At 33.3% G+C, this 19,207-nt stretch overlaps 1 protein-coding gene across 3 annotated transcripts in view; it reads right to left on the bottom strand.

The window, feature by feature from the left end:
• Positions 1 to 19,207, bottom strand: part of LOC149419810 (leucine zipper putative tumor suppressor 2 homolog) — a 317,696-nt gene that overhangs the window by 58,731 nt on the left and 239,758 nt on the right. The window contains exon 1 of one of the 3 annotated variants that reach the window (XM_089637041.1): positions 3,947 to 4,261. The exons of the other annotated variants lie outside the window; for them this stretch is intronic. Within the exon in view, the coding sequence (XP_089493167.1) occupies positions 3,947 to 3,982 (36 nt within the window). The 5' untranslated portion in view covers positions 3,983 to 4,261. Of the gene's footprint in view, positions 1 to 3,946; positions 4,262 to 19,207 lie in introns of those variants that run through there. 3 annotated transcript variants of the gene reach the window in all.

The raw sequence follows: 19,207 nt of genomic DNA, 5'->3' as shown, positions 1-19,207 counted from the left end.
AATTACGGTTCGATATTTTAAATATTTAATGTCTTTCCTTACGAGTAAAACGACTGTGGCAGGTGGTCCAAATGTGCCGCAAAGAGATTCACTTCCTTAAAAAGAGTCGCGCAATACACTTAAAAGTCTCCAGGCCGTTACCGCGGCGGCTTTTCAGAAGAACTAATTCCGCCAAAAAATCACACACTAATAATTACAGGTATCAACAGAGGCCGCTCTAATGTCAGACATTAGTTGGATTAAGAGTTATTGACCCCAAAGCACACATCAATCTAAGAGTTCAAACTGGTCCAGCCATTGAAGCCAAATTAATGATTTAACATACATAACATAAAATATGACATGTAGAAGTTTCTAACACAATACCCCAACGAGAACTGATGAAGACTATAGTCGTAAACGAAGCTGATTGCCTTCTGAAGGCCGTTGTTCCATGGGCCAATGTAAAATCATCCAATTAAAAAAGCGATCCCTCTAACTACGCCACGATACACCGACCAATTTGTTAATAAGATTTAAATTCGCGAGTCCTCGTTGGCTATACTGATTCAAATAAATAAGATTAACTCCTAAGTGAATTATGAATACATTAGCAACAATCTTTCCCTAATTATTATGTTCGATGAACACAAAAAGTTTGGTTTTTTGGCAGGTTTCTTTCAGAATGCGTTTATAAAGCCAAATTGAATTAAAAAAAACGAGTCATCACTAATTTGTTATTTCCGTAATAAGATTATCATCAAAGCCAGCAAGTCTTTTACGGTTTTGAATACGGGAAACAACAGATTTAGGACTTATTTTGGGTGCTAAATTAAAATTATGATTAGTAATTTTATCCTTTATTAACAACAAAAATTGATCCTATGCATGGATGCACTCGAAGCTGTCATTATTTTCTCGTTATCGAAAAACAACTTTTGAACAGCGGAAGAAACGGTATATATTATATTATATCATGACTATGATATTTTTTTAATTCGGCGGTTTTGCAACAAAAAACAAACATAAATGACTTTTGGGACAGCGTATTGTCGAAATGACCAAACACGAAAAGAGACAACAACTGTTTATTATAACCCAGTCATCTTTTGGATTTTTGTGATAGATCGTTGAGAATTTTGACTTCTGCTTGACCAAAGAAAGAACCACCATCTTTGTCTTAGAGACAAAGTTACGAACGCATATTTTTCTGTGTTATTTCATCAATGGAAAATTTAGATTTTAGATGTGAGTTTAGTGTAGTAGACGTCGCCCACGTGCTGAGATGCGACATTATTTATTTATTTAGGTTAGCATAAAAAGATCTACTAAATCCATCAGCCAGAGTGGGCCATAAGAGGGCGGGTAATGAGATGAGAAATGATGTATGCCAGTAGGCGGATATTTTAATAAGGTGCTCCGTATCAACAGTGCTTACTCGTGTCACATCCTCAAAGCTAATCTAAAATATGTGATACTAATGAATACATAAAAATAATAATATTTAAGCATTGAAACGTTGTGGGCAATTTATCGTCGTGTCTTCTAACGTAAATAGTTTTCCGTAGGTATGTGTAATTAACCTGATATATCTATTAGCCCAATAGTCTATAGAGTGTTGAAACTAAAATCTGCAGTTAGGAATATAAATCAATAGTTAAACAGTTAAAGATAAAACTGAATCAATTATCTTCATTGAAAATAAAGTACACTTTTTTATATTGAGTGGACCCAGACTTGATCCTTGTGGAAAACCATTAAAATTTTTTGTTTACTGATTTATTTAAAAGTACAACTGCTTTGAAGCTTTACTTTAAGTATTATGAAATAAAAATAAAATGAGGGGCAAAATAAGAAGCCGAACGACCCAAATAAGTTTAGAAAATTGCCACCTTAATAATATGGTTGTGTTTTTTTGGCATCTCTGTGCTTTGAATGGGCGAATGTCCCATTTATTTACAAAGCTTTTTTCCACGAATTGAATTACCTTCTTATATGTGTCATTTTATTATATTACAGAATTACACGTATTTCTATTCTTGAAGAATATTTTTGAGGTCACAGATAATAAAATAACCAGTACCCACGTACTTGTAATAAAGATAAGTACAGTAATTTGATATTTTGCGCAATTAATGGAGTGCTGTTGATGTCCATAATGTTTTGTTTCCGTGTTAACTTTTGGACAATATATTATCATAACAGTTGCTGTAAGTTGAAATATAATTTACAGATCTTCAAAAATAACAGTCAAACTTTCTAATAAAAATATATTTATTGGCGATCTATGATTTTGTAGTATTTACAGATAAGTTGTAGATTTGTTCATGTTTGATACTGGAAAGAAAGCTACGAAAGAGATTAAATCCAAAACAAGGCTTAAATTAGAATATGATTTAAAAAATATATTCAAATACAAATACAACATTTTGAAAGTGAATTCATTGGAATATCACGAATAAAGAACATAAAAATGATTGTAACCGAACATATTTGTTAAAATAGAAACATGGGGATGTTTGTATTTATTAAGATGTCTAAATAGAAGTTTACAATTTTATTAAAATCTTCTTTAAAATATACTGAAGTGTCAGATTTTGATGCGGATGCGAACTGGGTCGTAAACAATTTAATGTTATTACGATACGAGTTTATCGTAATTTCTCATTTAACGAGTAAAATTTAACATTCCTTTCAATGGTTTAATAATGTTGTTCTGAAAAATAAACGTCAACTTCGATTCTGTGATTTACGCAATGTTAACACCACCCTCGTTAAACCTGCTCGTTCTACAACGAATAACGATCAACATACCTAAGGCCTAAAAAACGTTCTGCCAATGCCAACATAACAAGGAAGGCTTTAAAAATTGAATTGGAAACACTAATAATAATATTGTTAACATGGCAGAATTTAAACCAGCGTGCTCTGAGGAAACAATGAGGTTGTAAATCAAGAATCAACGTAACGACCGAGCATTAGAAGTTGGCTGACGTCATTCACTTCTGACCGATTCATGGAATATAATATTGGTATGAGATTCCTTTCTAAGAGGTGAACTTGAGAAAAAGTCGTTGGAATTCAAAATTTTGCTAGCCCATACATTATTGTTTCAAGCTTTTAAAAACGTGTACTCGACTTTTGAACTTCATAGTTATATGTGTATGATTTTTGATGAATAAGGAAAAATGACACAATTTAACAATATTATTTTTCACTGCCCTTAAAATTGGCATACAAAAAGATTTTAAACATTGTAGTGGAGTTGGAGCAGGTGGTTTGGTGAACGATTTTTGAATAACGAGAAAAATTTGAATGAGGAAACAATAATGCTCAAGAAGTAGTATACTTAAAAATTGGCATTAAAATGATTTAATGAAAAGGAATGCCATTACGTAGAATTTAAATGTGGTGTTATTAAGGAGTATTTTCTGAGCAGTGTCATTAACGATTGGCCGAAAATATATAGATATTTTGGTTAATGTTAATTAATAATTTAGTAATTAATCAGTATAGCTTTAAAAATGTAATTGATAAAATGTTGTGAAGCCAATTTAAATTTCAAAAATATTTCAAAATATAAATGAAACTACAGATCAACAGTAATTTGGTAAACCAAAGCCAAAAAGTTAATTTTACACATATTTTAATTAAAATGTTTTTGATTTGGTATCCACTTCAAAAATAATATTATGGCGAAATTTTCATAATCTTGGGTGAGTAAGATTCGTTCCCCTGAAAAAATGCCCATTGTATTGAATAACATAGATTTGAAAGCTATTTGTACACAAAAAGGTTGTGCCTTCTAAGTAGGTACCCGAAGAAAGATATGGGTGGTCGTTTTTAGCCTGCTCTTTGCCTGCTCTAGCCAAAAAAAAACTGTTAATGTTGTGAATGTAATATGTTGGATTCTGTAAGTATTTTTAATATATTATTGATAGTGGTTAAGTAATTAAATTGAACAAACCTCATCGGGCGGTGTCTGTTTCAACCCTAAAACCATTCACAGGCCGGTGTTGACCTTTTAATAAATTACAAGTTTAAAACATAACCCATATACTTAAAACACCACTAAACACACGGAGTGAAGAAGGTATTCCAATTATTACTACGAAGCGACCTTCAGACTAGATAGAATAATAACCGCTTCTCTCGATTCGATTTGTGGCGGTTAAAATCGATTTGAATTATTAGGAACCGCAAAGCCCAACGTATTCATTTCAAATCTGGCGCGCGTCGAAGTAATTGTACAGGAAAACAAAAGCTACGACCGAGCTCTTCCACCGTTCAAGCAAAACTGGCAAAACTTCTGATACGAACCCCACCCACCAAAGCGTAATTACTAAACCACCTAGTCAACAAACCCAACCGTTCAAACACTCCTCACAAAAGCCCAGGTAAGAAATGAAAGATGTTTACAGCGAGGTCGCACGAATTTCATCCATACCTGTAGCTTTTTGTCGCAGTGGAGACTGAGCTTGGTCTACAGCTGTGATTTGACCGCACAGGTGTGTGTGCTCGTGTGTGAAAGGTTCCGTGTAATCTCATAAGGCTGCAGCCACCCAGATTATCCGACAGGTAGGAAATATAAAACTGCACCCTCGAGTCAAAATATCAAACCAATCGGTACAAGTTCCCAAACCAAATGCAAGGATTATTGAAATTTTTGGTGAGGTGTTGACATGCTTTTGATGGAATTCTTTTGATTGGGCTTCCTTTGAAAGTGTAAGCGCGTCTGTGTAACTGTGTCGAGGAAGCATCACAAAAACATCGCGAGTAATATTACAATCCAAAACATCACATCTCAAAATTAATTAATTATTTATCCTATTGATGGTTTCCAAATTGGGTCACAGCTAATAAGATTTGAAATGGCCTTTTTAAGCCCCGGGCGGGGGTCAGCTGTTCGGATATTCAATACAATAATACCCATATGATAAATACAACTGCTGTTTCGAGGTATTATTTGTAGGTATTCCAACACTTGGAACTATTTAATTTGAATACGTGGTTAAAAGTATGAATGGTTTGAAGTTACACGTTTATTATTATCATCTCTCATATGTATATCTGTAGGTATTTATGTGTGTTAAATTAACGTTAAAATGATATGTAAAAATACTAAATTACGAATTTATAAAATTAATTGTGAAAAAGCAATCACAATTCTGTTGCACATATGTTGAAAATCGAACGATAGATTTATTCCAATATGTTAGTTGTTTTCTTCTCAGGTTATGATTTCTTCAAAGAAGCGCTCGAAAATTGAAAACAATGTTTCTCTACCTATCATAATATTGAATATGGACGAATACATTTTTCAAAATACAAATTTTGCAATTAAGCGCAAGACCTTTGCCTTAAAGTATTTATTAGCCTTGGGATGGTGATAAAAAAAATAAAGAAAAATCGTTTAATTGTGTAAATTTTACAATTAATTCAAAAAGGGCATTTATTTTATGACAAAATTTTCTTAGGATAATTGCAATCGTTCGATTAGTGCTAGGGTAATTATAACCGTAATCTTTACAGTCAAAATACAGTCAAAATGATTGCAACAGCAATTCAAATAATCAATTCTTAAAGTAATGGTGATTTCTATGTGCCATTCGAGATTGATTGGCCTAGATATTCAACAATGCACCAAGAGTCAAGTTGTCAAACATTTAGTAACTGGGTTTCACTTGCCAAGGTATGAAAAAAGTTACTTTAAAGAAAGCTAGAAAGTAAACCAAGTATTCTTCTGAGGCCAAGTTGCAATTATTTGAATCGAACCAGTGCCTCAGTGACCAGAAGACAAGCACTGGACTGTTTGGCTATTTAATGATTTATCTACTTTCCAAATGACAGCCGTGAAGTGAATTATTGCATTAAGTTTCTCAAATTAACTTCAAATTCCCAGACCAATCAAATACAATAAAAATAGTGGGACATCTTTTGTTGGTACATTGCTTGCCTATGAGACAGTTGTCAGCATTGCAGGCCAATATTTTCACATAGAAGAGTTTTCAATGTACAGAAACGAATCTCACTTGCACCTATATTGTATTTACAGTAAATACAGAGTACCAACACGGGCGTAACCAAGAGGGGTGGGGGTTAAACCAAAACCTCCTAGATCACAAGGCCGGGACACTCATTCAAAGCAGCCTCCCAACTTGTATGGGATTTTACAAATTTTCATTTCTATTTTTTTTTAAATTTATTCTTTTCTATTAAAACATCTTAAAATATTTTAGTTCATTTAAAAAAACAAATAAAAATACATTTTTCGAAGGTTCTCATACAATTTAGGAGGCTGATTTGATTCAGTGTCCCGTGATCCCTTGTGATCTAGGAGGTTTTGGTTAAACCCCTCCGAAAAATGTAACCTTCGGTTGTTGGCGTGCTGAGTAATGCCGCACCGCGCTCGCGCTCGGTGGCTACTTGACCAATTGAGTCCATTCTTTCACTGATCTTCGCTCACCGAATGAAGTTAATTTATCATTTATGTTATTTAAAAATATTTTATTTTTATTATAATTAGTTTCCAAATAACTTCTTTTAAGGGTTTTCCGGAAAGAGATTAGCTGTTCGAATGGTATGCAGGTAAAACAGGTATTTTGGTGTTTTATCTAGAAAGATACTATGTAGGTACTTTGGGTTAAGGAAAGGTTAGTCACTCAAGTTTCCGTGGTCTTAGTAAAGATAATGGGTTTGGATAAGGAGATTACGCATTCGACTCGGTTCAATTCCCGTCAATAAAAGACGATGCGTAGAAATACGTACACGTAAGTGATTTTTTCGTTTGAAGTTGAAGAAAATTTTATACATACGAGTAATTTGTGTCATACGAGTAATATTAGTCATACGAGTGTTTCAGAATTTAGTTATGAATTGAAACACCTCCTTCAGATTTGAAAAATGGTTTTTAGAATATTACCACGAAATTTTGTGTTTTTATTTGATTTTTTTTTATTATTCTTTATTTTGGCTTTTACCCATTAGGGGTGATCTTGGCCATACACAATTAACATTTTTCTTATTAACAAAAACGACAAATTACAGAATATAATTGATTACACGTCATAAACATAACATAACGTAACATAAATAAACCAAACATAACATAAACATAACATACTTAACATAAACTAAATTATAAAAATAGGAACCTGTGTACAATATTAAGTTTTTTATAGTTTTGTATAAAAAGTTTTTTTTATTAATTGCCGGAAACCCGGGCGTTTATTGCAATTACATGATTAATATTACAAATGTGAAAGTAACCTGCCTCACTAGAAGGTTTCTGTTCTGGACGCTTTTCGTTATTTAACCAAAGATTTTTCTAAAATTCTAATTAATCTTTTAAACAAGTGTTTTTATTAACTTATCGTGAAAAAAGCTTTGAAAAAACATTCTTAATCTGTCTACGACATTTTTTTTCCAAAACAATGACCAAAACAAAAACGCTGATCTCTACGCAGAATTTGTTCATTAATATGGACGTAGGTACCTATCTATATTTTGATTTCAATGAAAATTTTATTCGATCATCACGAAACAAAAATATGAAATGTGAAAGGGGATTTAAAAAAAAAAACACAAAACTTTGAGAAATAAAATAGGTTCTGGAAAATAAAATTATGACATTTTTTAATAATGATAATAACCTTAACAACTATTAAGTAAGGGTTAACCTAGTAAAGATTATTATAATAATAATTCTATTCAGCGGGAAGCCTTATTCTGAACCATTTTGCTAAACGGCTGCTTCTGACATGAACACCTTTATTAGCTGTTGCTAATCTAAAGAATGTATCGTAAAACGTCAAACACAAGCCAACGTCAAAGCTTTTTAGTAAAATACCTACCTGAGTATTTAAATTTTAAATGAATGTTTTTCTACATACATTTTTATTTATTTTAAAGGATCAACCATTTTTGAAGATGTGTATACTTGTGCAAAGAAGTAGGTACGAGATATTCAGTGGTGTTCACAAAGTTTTAATCATGTTACTACAGACGTGACAAGTTTGTCTTAAGGATAGCTGTAGGTTTTAGTCGATGTTGGTTAAGATTACCAATCAAATATCCACATAACATCTTCATTTATCCACATTAAAACCCAAATACTGAACACATAAAAATCCCATATTTTTTCTACCGCACAATCACATGAAAGAAAGCCAACATAACTTGTTTTTTTTAAAATATTGATTGGTAAAATTGTACTAATTAATAGAGGTACCAATAGATGACACTGTTGCCACATTTGTGATTTGTAACGAAAGGCGTGGCCTTTTTCACACAAACGAATCTTCCCTTGAATGCACACTGCGCACACACCAATATATTTTTGTAGAATATAGCCAACACTTTAATATGTCATTTTGCAAATTTAATTCCTGATTTCGAAACGTTACATGCGATTCGTAGCTGGAAAGCTATTTTTGAATGTTTAGATTGATTTCTTGAAATAATTTAATACATTTGAATATTATTAACATTTTTATGTGACTAATGTAGAGTACGCAGTGCTTACGTGCCTGTATGGAGTGCATGCCTCTGCAGGAATATAAACTATAAAACCATGTAGAATAAGTAAACGGTGCATAATATTATAATAACAGTATAAAATAAGTAAGTAGAATAGAAGTTTACAACGGAATACTTCAGCAAATAATAATGAAGTCGTAAAAAGTATGAGGCAGCAAATAACATATGTACTTTATAAACAAACAATTATTGTCCGCTGTTAAAATGCACTACAATTGCAGCATTATTTTAACCAAATACATATTGGTAAACTTGTATATTTTTTGTTACCAATAGTGTGCATTCCACTTTATCACCATGGCAGTGTAGGATTGTTCGTTCAGTGGTGGGAGAATTTTTAATCAGTGTAGTAAAAAGAAAGATAATTATTTCGTTAGAAAAGTTGTACTGATTAGTAGAAGAACCAACTGATGGCACTGATTGCTAATTTAGTAGATTGTACCGAAAGGCACTGCTTTTTTCGACAACACAAACGAATCGTCTTTTGCGTGAGCATCGTACACATGTGTACATTTTTGTGTTGAATAAAGACAACATTTGAATACGAATGTTCGTTATTTTGTTAATATTATATGTTTCTCTCCGATCGGAGTTACAAGATATCATGAATTATTTGACCCTTGACAGTCTTGAAACTGAGGCGCGGAATAGACATGTTGGTGAAAACGAAAACTGCTTTCGGAGACCTAGCCATGAAGTTCGTCTTACAGATACTTTCCACTATTCTCCTTGCATCGAAGCTAAAAAGTATTTCTAAATGTTTCTTAAATTTGTTTAAAAAAATTCGGTAAGTCCTATGCATCGATGGGTTAGTTTGATCGTATTGACAGTTCCCCGTGTTTTTGGTCGTTCGGTATTCATGAATAAAATAGAATTATTTGGAAATGAAATTAATTCAACAAATGGTCTTCAAAACCAGTCAAGCGTAATAAATATAAATTATTACAATTACGTAACGGGGCTCTCAAAAACGGTTTGTGACATACTATTTACAATCTCATTATTTCGCTATATTTTACAGTGGCGTTTTGCTGTTTGATGTTGTGGATAATTTCCACGTCTTTGGATATTTTGACATGAATTCCTTGCAAGTTATTCAGTGTTGAATCTGCTCTTCGATTCCCATCAAAAGGTTTGCCTAAAACTTCTAGCTGCCCACATTCCTCTTTTTGGATTTTAGCAGGGTCTTAGCTCGAACTCTAAATAACACATATTTATGATAAAAGGTAACATTCTTAAACAGAAATGTAAGTTACTTAATTATTAATTAATAAGATAAGTTTATTAATTTCCTTAAAGGTACCGATTCGTACTCTGATTTTGTTTAACACTTTTATTAGTAACATTCGTAAATACATTATCTTTGTATCTAATAATTAGTCGCCTAAAATATATATACAAATTGAAAATATCTCCTGAGTAAAAATAAATTCCCGCCAGCGGGAATTGAACCCGTACCTTCTGATGTCCGGTCAGGTGCTCTGAACCACTGAGCTATGTCGGCTTATTTTCAACCCGCTAAATAATTTAATATGTACTAGTACCTCAATCAACATCTACTTACTTAACCGATATATTTTTTATTTTCCTCCTTTAAATTTCATTTGTCATTTTTTTTTTTTTTTTTTCTTATTATTTCTGGCTTTCATCCTTCAAGGGTGTTCTTGGCCATCATTTAAAATTATTGAGAAATGAAAGGCGAATTTAAATATTAATTTTATTTAAATTGGCAAATTTCAAAATTATAATGAAAATTGGAGTCGAGTTCAGACTTAGAAGAGATGAGATGTTGATGGAGGGGAGGCAATTTTAGATAAGGCTTGATAGAAGAGAGGATATTTGTTTAGAGAGGGACAACCAAAAAATATGTGATCTAAAGTTCCCACATCTAGACCACAGAATGTACAATCTGGGGAGTCAACAACGTGAATTTTAAAAAGATGGGAAGGAACGGAACAATGTCCGATCCTCATTCGAATGAGTGAAGAAATTTATTTTTTGGAAAAATGAGGAAATTGCTGAAACCACGGTTTTGATGGAATAGTCCTTTGTATTGAGGCATAGCAGGCTCCCTTGGATTTACTAGCAATGTGCCAATACTCCGACCAAACATTGCGGGATCTATCTTTGATGATGGAAAAAATGTCAGATAGGGGAAAATGGTTTACGAGGGTAACAACAGGGTTGGACACTCCTTGTTTTGCCAAGGCATCCGCAATATCATTACCCATGATACCAACATGTCCAGGAAATCAGAGTTACAGTTTTACCAGAGCTTTGAATGGAGGCTATCATCTCTCGAATAAGGCATACAAAGTGATCATATCCAGCAACTCCTCATCCAACCCTCTTCATTTGTCATTGATTTTGTAGAAATTCGTGTCGGTAGAATAATAACAATAAAATATTTTACCTTGGTATTTAAAAATGTAAGCTTTTTATGATAAATTACATCAGGTTGTTGTGGTTCAGTAGTTGAGGTTTTAAGAATGTACTTAGAACATTTGTGTAAGGAGTCCCTATTAAGTTACTACGCCATTATTTGATTTATAAATTATTGCCGATCCACTCCAACTTGTAGATGTCTTTAGGGCAGAGCAAATAAAGGACTCTAAATGTACTAGTAAATGGCAGGATGTTTCACGTCGTGTCCTTGGTTCACGGTGGCTGATTCTGTCAATGATTAGTTCGAGTAGCCTACGTCTGGACTTGGACGGGTGACTGCCGGTTTGTTCAAGGGACCGTGGCCACTACGCCACAGAAACTTTTATTATGACAGGTCTAAGATGAATGAAGAGTGATGAATCAAATTTCAAGTTGAAACAATAACATTTTTTTTTAATTTGGCATTTCGCTTGATTGCAAAATTTCTTGCAAAACTATCGTTGGTAACTCCGAGTACTTCAATAAAGGTGTGTTCGCATTTTCGCAATGTTTATTAATGTCAATGACAGTGGAGACGCACCTTAACAATTGAGAATATTTTTTCTAAAATATAGAAAATATAACCTTCGTTAAAGTATTATTAATCATGTTAGACAAAAAATATATTGAATTGACCTATTTTTAAATACATCTACATATTTGAATTTCTCTTTTGTTTTCGGTATTGAGATGCAAATCTTGAAAGCGGAAATTAACTCACTTACCAACGACATCCAATCGAGCTGAAACTCGCCAAAAAGACTCGTTGTCAATGATAACACGCGGACATATACGCATTTTTCTGAAATCGGATGGCTTTACAACAGTAACACATGATATAAATGTCGATCCTACACAATCGGCATTTGGCGAGATTGGTAGAGTTGTCGTCTCCAGTAGCTGGGTAGAAAGGTTCAATCCTCGGTCAACCGACTTGTTTTATGTTTTAAAGACGTTTTAAAATAGATGTATTATAGTAAAAAAATAGTTTTTGCGTGTTGATTTTTTGCCAGTTTTAGAATAAATTTTATTTTGAACGATTGAAATGACTAAATTTACCCAAAGTTTATCCACATTTTTGTCGAACGTCAAAAGTCCTAATTTGCCCGGAACCAATGGGAAGAGAACACGGGACCATAACATTAAAATAAATGTTTAAGTGATAAATTAATGGGACTACGGAGTAAGCATAATTAATGCTAAAGTTATGATTTTTTGCTAATTTCAGTTGACCATGACAAGTAGACATTACACTTAATTTCATATTTCTTTGAAAGCAACGTTATAACGAGAACATAATTATACAATAATTAGGTTCGTTACACACAACCCAGACAAAAAACATAACAATAAGACATTTGGTCAAAATCTCTGTAGGTCAGTAATATAACAGTATACACGATTTTTGGTATAAAAGTCGACACAAATTTAACACAATAAATTATTATGACAGAATTGTGTCACTGGTGGTTTTGTATGTTATTATTGTTGGCGTAAGTTACCGTAGTATGGAAATCTAGGAATAGATGGTAGATAAAATTCCCATTGATATAACGTTACATACAATATAATTTATTTATTGAATAACTGAGATTTTCTGGAATACCGTGGGAAGCCGCATTTGCGTATTATACGGCTTGACACCAAGGTGAATATGAAGATAATGTATTACAGCATTATGATGAAGAGAAGAATACCTTGGTCATCATATCAAGAGAACACATTGATTGGATTACCAACAACACTGCCGTAAGTCACCCCAAGTGGTTCGCTACATTTGGGTGAGGTTTGTCTAGGTCTTGGTGGCAGATGCGTTTGCCTACCTACTGCGTGGCGGGTCGGATCGGATCGGAGAGACTGGTTGAGGGAGACCTTTTGACCTCTCCAGCCATACTTTCTATGGACCCATCGCATTGCCCCACAGTGGGAGGGATTGATTCATACGTCCGTCACTCCTGGACACATTAATAATAATATTTACTAATTTATATAGCGCCGTTTTCGTGAGAAATCACCTCAAGGGCGCTGTACAAATATATTTCTTAAATAGTTAACACTAGAACTACTGACTTAAAACTAGTGACTTGCATCTGAGACTTATATCTAGAGACTTACGACTAAGGTCTAAAACTACTATCTTAATAAAATATATTTTTACATATGTAGAAACTTATAACTAAAATTAACATTAACAATCTAATTTTACAAGCACCGGAAGAAGGAGGAAGTTCTATTAGGTATATTAGGGTGTTTATAAAATTAGTTTTTATTATTAGCTGGAAATATATCTTAAATGGATGAATGAAATTAGTCGTCGATCTTTAACGCATTTAAATGATTCATCTGCCAACAATTAAACCGATTGACGACATTGACCCCCAGATTCATACCTACCCCTAAAACCTTTTTCATTCACAGAAATTTCTATCGTGACTTTCCCCAAAAAGGTCCTCCAACAGCATCCCCAAGTTATTATGTGCCAGAATTCGGAATTCATACTAAAGAAAAATTTTAATTACTTTTTCACACTATGCACCACAACATCAATATTCAGTCCCATTTTGGGTCCGAATATGGCTTTTTTATGAGGATATATATTTTGAGTAAATAAAATTCATTGATAAAAAAAAGGTTTTTTTTTTTTAATTGTTAATTTTTAAAAGATTACTGAAGGGGTTAAGTTCGAGCTCTCTGCCTGCCTCTATAGAATATTTCGTGACTCACAAACGTAGGACAGTATACAAAATAAAGCATATTTGCATAATGTAGGAACTTGACCTCAAAGTTATATTTTTCCTTGTTTACCAGGAAGAAACGAAACAGATATCTTTATTGCTAATTCGTTGATTCTGAAGACTGTTATGTCATCACTAATCGGTCTAAGTCTAAAGCAGTCTTTACCTTAATTCAAAAAACAGTAACAAAAAAAGTTCCCACCGATATAGTCCTACTCAATGTACGGGTTTTCCAATAAGAGGTGTTATTTTAAATAGCCCGCTATTTCGGTAGATGTTACGTTTGAAGCTGTCATTTTTTGACATTTGACAAGTAGAAACTATGCTATTAATAAAAATGGAACGATACACGCTTCAACAACGCATTAAAATTCACTTGAGTGAATCAAATGCAAATCATCTTGAGTGATGAGGCCCATTTCCACCTCGGTGGCTTCGTCAACAAGCAAAATTGTCGCATCTGGGACTCGGAAAACCCAAGAGTTTGTTGAAAAGCCTCTCTATCCTCAACGTGTGTCTGTTTGGTGCGGTTTATGGTCCAGCAGAGTCATTGGACCTTACTTTTTTGAAAATGAGGCTGGAGCAACAGTTACGGTGAATGGATTGTGCTATCGAGAGATGATTAATATTTGTTTATGGCCGGAATTGGATGGTATTGATATGGAAAACGTTAACTTTCAACAAGACGGCGCTACGTGCCACACAAGCAACGAAACCATTAATCTTTTACGATTAAATATCAAATTGACACCTCTTATTGGAAAACCCTATTTTTCATGTTTTTTTATTATAAAAAAAGAAAAACATTACGATAATGTATTTTTATGTTGATGAATACATTTTATGAAATGAATCAAAACATGCCATTTTCAATTTGCGGACAAAATGACATGTTCGTTTTGTATTATTTTTGGAGCAATTAGATATCAATAGTGCCACCTGTGAAGGTTAGGTTATAGTATTTATGAAAGGTTCTCGCCTCTGCTATTTGTTTGTAATTATAAATCGCGTCGGCAAGGACAATTCCTGTATTGCGGCCTGTTGAATTTGAATTGTCAATGTATTTGTCAACAGGTTTTTTTAAATAAAAGGTTAGGTTTCATTAAAACTCTCTCTTGCTCAAAAACAACCAAAGGTTTTACCTTTCCTAAAGAATCACAGGAACTGACCTGTATCTAGAGTATTTTACTGTAAAAAGTGCCTAGTCATATCATGTGAAAGTGTATATTCATTTGTGATTAAAATAATTCAGTTTGCTCTCAACAAACAAGGAGTTTAATATAAAAGGACCCTAATTTCACGTCAGGCAACGTTGGTGACCGCCGTAGTACCAGCCAGTGGCGTTTTCTATGTCATAACATGTTTTAGAAAGTTGGAACCATTTCGGAAAGTGCGTTTTAGATCGTTTTTAAAATCAATAATAATTATGAATGAAAATATTAAAATTACATGTTTTTAAAAATGATTTTAAAAATAAACTATCCACACAGAAAAAAACTGGAGGAGTCCAACGGCAGCAAAATAAAATAAATTAAGTAACAAATATACATTGAAAAGAAAAAACTCATATAATATATATAACACCAACATGTCATAAGAACTAGGCTTCTCTCGGAAAATTATATGTAATCGAGATATAATCTCAATTTGGACAAGAGGCGACAGCTACTGGGAAATGCGGGTTCAATTCTAGGTGAAATCTTTTTATTTTCCTCTTCTTTGTGTGAATAAGAACTTTATTAATATTGTGTGAATGGGTAATTTTTTTAAATTCTGTCTAATCTAAAATCGACAATTAAATGGAAAAAAAACCTAACCTTTGCATTGTCTTTATTATTTACCAATCTATACGTAAAAGAAAATAATACTTGCTTAAATACTACGAAATAATCTAAAATCCTTTAAATTTAAATGAATCAGGTGATTCTGACATCACAACCAGTCTACGTGAGTAATATATCGTAATGCACACAAACAGCGGTGTTATTGGACAAATTATTTTGCCATATGAAGTGTCCAAATAATTGTCTACAATTGATCCTTGGAAAAGGTTATTTTAGGCGATTCATCTTAAATGTAGCGCCATGTCTTAATCTTGATAGATTAATGCAACAGATATCACGCGAGAATACGGAAAACTGGATACAGAAGACTGCCCCTCAATGCATACCCACGTAATATGTAACATTTCCAATACCTGCTCAACATTAATTTTAACAAGATTTTTTACCGATTCCCAGTAATTATGTTCCATTCCGCAAAGCTAAGTAGTTCATAAATTATTAATGATTATTAACGTAAGCCTACATCCCCGAGGTTTAATTGGCAACTCCGAACAATAATTACTATGACGGATAGGCGGTCGATAATTATTTTGCAAGCCTGCACACACAGTAATTATGTCATACAAATTATTAAAACCCGGCTTAGTTATGCAAATTATTATCTACCTCGTTTGACAGATTCGGTGTCACGCTAAACCTCCGCGCTTAAAAGGAACATAGGTGGCAATTATAAAAAATAAAACAAATATTTGTAATCGTTATTATCAGTAGAGATCCTTCATTTACTGATACTTCTTTTATTTAATTATTATACGCTACAATCCTAACACAAGAAGCTACAATACATTATTGCGTTAGAGTTATGACCATAACTCTCACACACAAATATACGATACTTACTAGCTCAAACCCGTGAAAAATTCTGGTAAATAAAATGAAAAATACAACTAATAAATTTATTATGAGGGTTGTAAAAACACGTTCACAAAGGTGCAGCTCTTCCTGTGTAGATTTAGAGTAAAAAACTTAGATGTCATTTTGCTGTACGAAGATTTAAAAAAAAATTAACAACAAAAAAAACTTGTCACACGTCACCACTGGGTATCAATTCTCCAATCCAGGCCGCTCGCAATCGCCGTGGAAAGTACGTACATTGGTCGACGTTCTTATTCTTAAGTCTCATCAAAGGTACATACTTACATACATACGTACATACACCGCTCGAACAACTCGTTGTTCGAGTGGAATGACTTTGTTGAGAATCGAGGCCTTGATCACACTCTGCTCATACGACGGGATCAAGCGATACGCGCTCTCTCCTCTGTTACCGTGCCTCTGGAACTAGACGGAGTGTGTACCACGTGATCCGCTAGGCTTCAATTTAAAAACAATATTATCGAACAGCAAATTGACATTTACATTTTTACTCCACACATGTTCAGGAATCGCTTACCACCAACGAGAAAGAATGGCGGAATAAATCCATTGTAAATGATACACATTTTACAATGTACAGTCAGCCTTGAGCCATTTTTGTTCCTTAGACCCAATTTCCATCGTCCAAGCAATCTGATCTTTGCCATTTTGTTAGTTTTCTTCATTGTCCATTCGTTTATTTCCTAATATACTATTTCTGTTTTAAGGGAAATTAATTTACAAGACTAATTAATTTACAACAAGACTAATTAATGTACAGCAAGAATAAGTAGTGTTCGGCCTAAAAAAGAAAAACGACAAAAAAATTTACGTGTTATTTTTAAGTTTCCACCAAAATAAGCTTACTTAAATCTTTTTTTTTCACTGCATAAAATTTGGGACTAACTACCATAATATGCACTTCTCATTGCCCAGAATACTAAAACAAGGTTATAATGTGGCCATGTTTAATTTACCACTTAATGAATACGAAAGATTGTGGCTGGGGCAGTTAAGGGAGCAAAAACTGTACAACAGTAATATATTTGTTAATATTTTTATAAATTATTCATATTTAAAAGACTAAAAGCGCGTTAAAAATAAATATGGTCACGAACTAACAGATTTTCTACCAAAAGTTAGATGCGATTTTTTTTCAAGTTTAAAATTTACGTTAAAACTGTATAATTTCCAAAAATACATCATGTGAGATACTAAAAAAAACCACCGAATTAACTAACCTTAAACTGTTTCATGGTATGTAGAAATAGGACATGGTAAAAACTCACTAACTTTTGATCTAAATAATTAATTAAAATAATATGTTCAGTTGTATTTAACTGAGTAAATAAATTTTCATTTGAAAAATGTATAGCTTTCCAATATTCCAATACACATAACTATGAAAAAGCCTATCAAAATCATGGGACATGATAAAAACGCAAAAAGTACAAAGTTTGACGAAAATGCCCATTTACGATAAAAAAAATGATTGATTGTGCTTATCCTCAAAAACTGTCTGCAAGTAACGAAGACAGAGATTGAGAAAAGTAATACATATTATGAAATTATTTAACCAATTTTCATCACAACTTGGAAGCTTTTGCCGCTTTAGGTTTCCAGCATTGCACATATAAGTAGAAATTCTGGTAGATATTATGTTAGTACTTACCTGGAAGGTGAGAAAACACTCTCAGAATCTTTATGAGCATATTATTCACTATCCAATTATTTTCCTGGTAATTTCAGAGTTAGGTAACTACATACTTCAGCAGTCAACTATGTACCTCTCAGATCGTGCCTATAACTGGGCTCTTCACGTAATATGGTCAGAAACCGCGCCCATGAATAGGTATACAATCAAGGGCCAACTTTACCTCCACAAATGAAATAAAACACCACCACCGTGCAACAAAAAACTTATCATCACAAATCATCATGATATTTTGAGACTGAACGATCGAGGTTTTCTTACTCGGGTGCTAAATTACTGGACAATGAAATGGTCTTGGTCTATTCAAGTATTAACTGAGTGTGGGAACTTCTTAGATTGTTTGAACAAAATGCATTTACCTGCTAAGCTCCATGTTCTCCACTTTTATTGTGGATAGTGTTATACTGTGGGCACCGATTTGATACGTCGAATGGTCTTTAATAGGACCCTAAGAGCTAGTACAAGGTCAAATACTGCACTTACTTCCCGATCCAACTGTACTTGTACCTTTTTTACTATGAATCCATCACTCAGTTAATGGGTTGAGTGTAGTAGTGAATCAAGTCAAGATCAGCTGCTCAATTAGGATTCTTGAATCTTGCGGTATATTCTAGAAAATATCAAACTTATTGCAAATAGTCTATTGGTAAAATCACTGAACTCTAATTCCGGTGTTTGCGGGTTTGGTTCCCACCGAGGTGCATGAATTGCTCTGGTTGTGTTTTGTGATGGTCGATTAGTTTGATGGGCCTTTAAAAAGGCTTTAGAAATGCTGTAAGAGATGTGCACATAAATAGAGATTTATCAAAATGGGTTATCTTTCTGGACTTGTCTCAGCATTGTGGAAAAGGCTTTACTGGTTATATATCATCGTAAAGTGCCTACACTTAAGTTAATGATAGATTATGCTTCAACACCTAAAGATCGATGATGCTTGGAGGAGATAATCTTGAATTCGCTTGAATATATCACGTTTTATCTCATTAAATTATCTACAAAGTACGAGGTAACTGAGTATTAGACTAGTTAAAAACTGGAGATACAATCTTTTGCTTGTCTGATGACAAAGAGATAGAATCAAAGCTTTTGAACGATGGGTTGCATGTTTGATCCCTGCA

The sequence above is a fragment of the Hesperophylax consimilis genome, chromosome 11 (genome assembly GCF_061612785.1).
Source record: "Hesperophylax consimilis isolate HC1 chromosome 11, BYU_Hcon_1.0, whole genome shotgun sequence".
NCBI classification, from domain to species: Eukaryota; Metazoa; Arthropoda; class Insecta; order Trichoptera; family Limnephilidae; genus Hesperophylax; species Hesperophylax consimilis.
Note: the sequence above shows the minus strand (reverse complement) of the source record. Positions and strands in the feature narration are given on the sequence as shown.